This window comes from Perkinsus marinus, assembly GCF_000006405.1.
Source record: "Perkinsus marinus ATCC 50983 genomic scaffold scf_1104296931204, whole genome shotgun sequence".
NCBI lineage: Eukaryota > Perkinsozoa > Perkinsida > Perkinsidae > Perkinsus > Perkinsus marinus.
This window is the reverse complement of record NW_003215856.1, coordinates 1-1,028: the sequence shown is the minus strand read 5'-3', so window position 1 is coordinate 1,028 and position 1,028 is coordinate 1. Positions and strand designations below refer to the sequence as shown.

Below are 1,028 nucleotides of genomic sequence, written 5' to 3'. Positions count from 1 at the left end.
ACGATTGTGTCGCATTATAGTAATTAGATGGAATGATACGCATGCCATGTAATCCGTAGCCATCTGGCTCAAGTATTGTATTTTTGCTCCACATCATGTCTAGTCGTGTTGACGAACAGCTGAAGGACCCTAGGATGGCCGAACACAACACTATACTATAGCTATGTAAGGCATGGTACATCGGTAGTTGGCAATACTCTTTTACAATACAATCGTAGAGCTACTCATCTTACCTTGTTTTGAGGAATGATATCAATTGCTCTGCCGAAATTCCGAGTTTTATGAAGACTGTCAACTCATCTGTCCAATCTGATCAGTGCATTTTCAGTGCCGTGTTTTAGCGGGTGACGGTATAGGTTTCACGGTGGTTGGCATTTCCTTGGTAAGTTCTCTTCGTTGTAATTATTCGAAATGGCCGATGGTGAACTCAAACCCATGCACGTAACCGTCCGCCGTGAGCTGCTCACGGTGAGTATTGGCTTTGTAACAACGGTCGTGGTCGGTTTTGGATCCTACCTGGATCATGTGACCGTGCTAAGCAAATCTCTGATAACTATTCCCGAGATGTGGCGGTGATCCCCTCTCCTCGCGGTCATGATGGTTACATAGGCAAGTACGATGCCCCTGATGGAACTGTTGTTGATATTGGCGTCATCTCTACCGGTATGGGCGCTCCGAGTGTTGATATCATCGCTACAGAGATGATCAAGTTGGGTGCAAAGGCCCTCGTTAGAGTGGGTACCGCTGGTGCTATGCAGAAGACCCTTGGCATCGGTGATATCGTTATTGCGACTGGTGCTGTTCGTGACGAGGGTGCCCCTCGGCACTACATGCCTCCCGAATTTCCTGCTCTCGGTTCGGCGGCTGTTGTTACTGCCATGTGTAGTGCCGCCCAACTGCAGCTAGAAGACGAGGATGAAAATATCCAGGGCGGTGCTCAATGGATCTACGATGCTGGTCCGGTCCACACCAAAGATTCGCCCATGGCCAGAGAGTTCAATTCTGGCCCCTATGTCCCTGAGCACAAG

General features: G+C 48.9%; 1 protein-coding gene across 1 annotated transcript; it reads left to right on the top strand.

Annotated features, from left to right (window-relative positions):
* Positions 1 to 473: 473 nt before the first annotated feature.
* Pmar_PMAR008587 (Purine nucleoside phosphorylase deoD-type, putative) lies at positions 474 to 1,013 on the top strand (the record flags this gene model as incomplete). Its single annotated transcript, XM_002786778.1, has 1 exon — positions 474 to 1,013. A coding segment is annotated over one exon (540 nt), but the record flags the coding sequence as incomplete, so codon positions are not given.
* Positions 1,014 to 1,028: the final 15 nt, after the last annotated feature.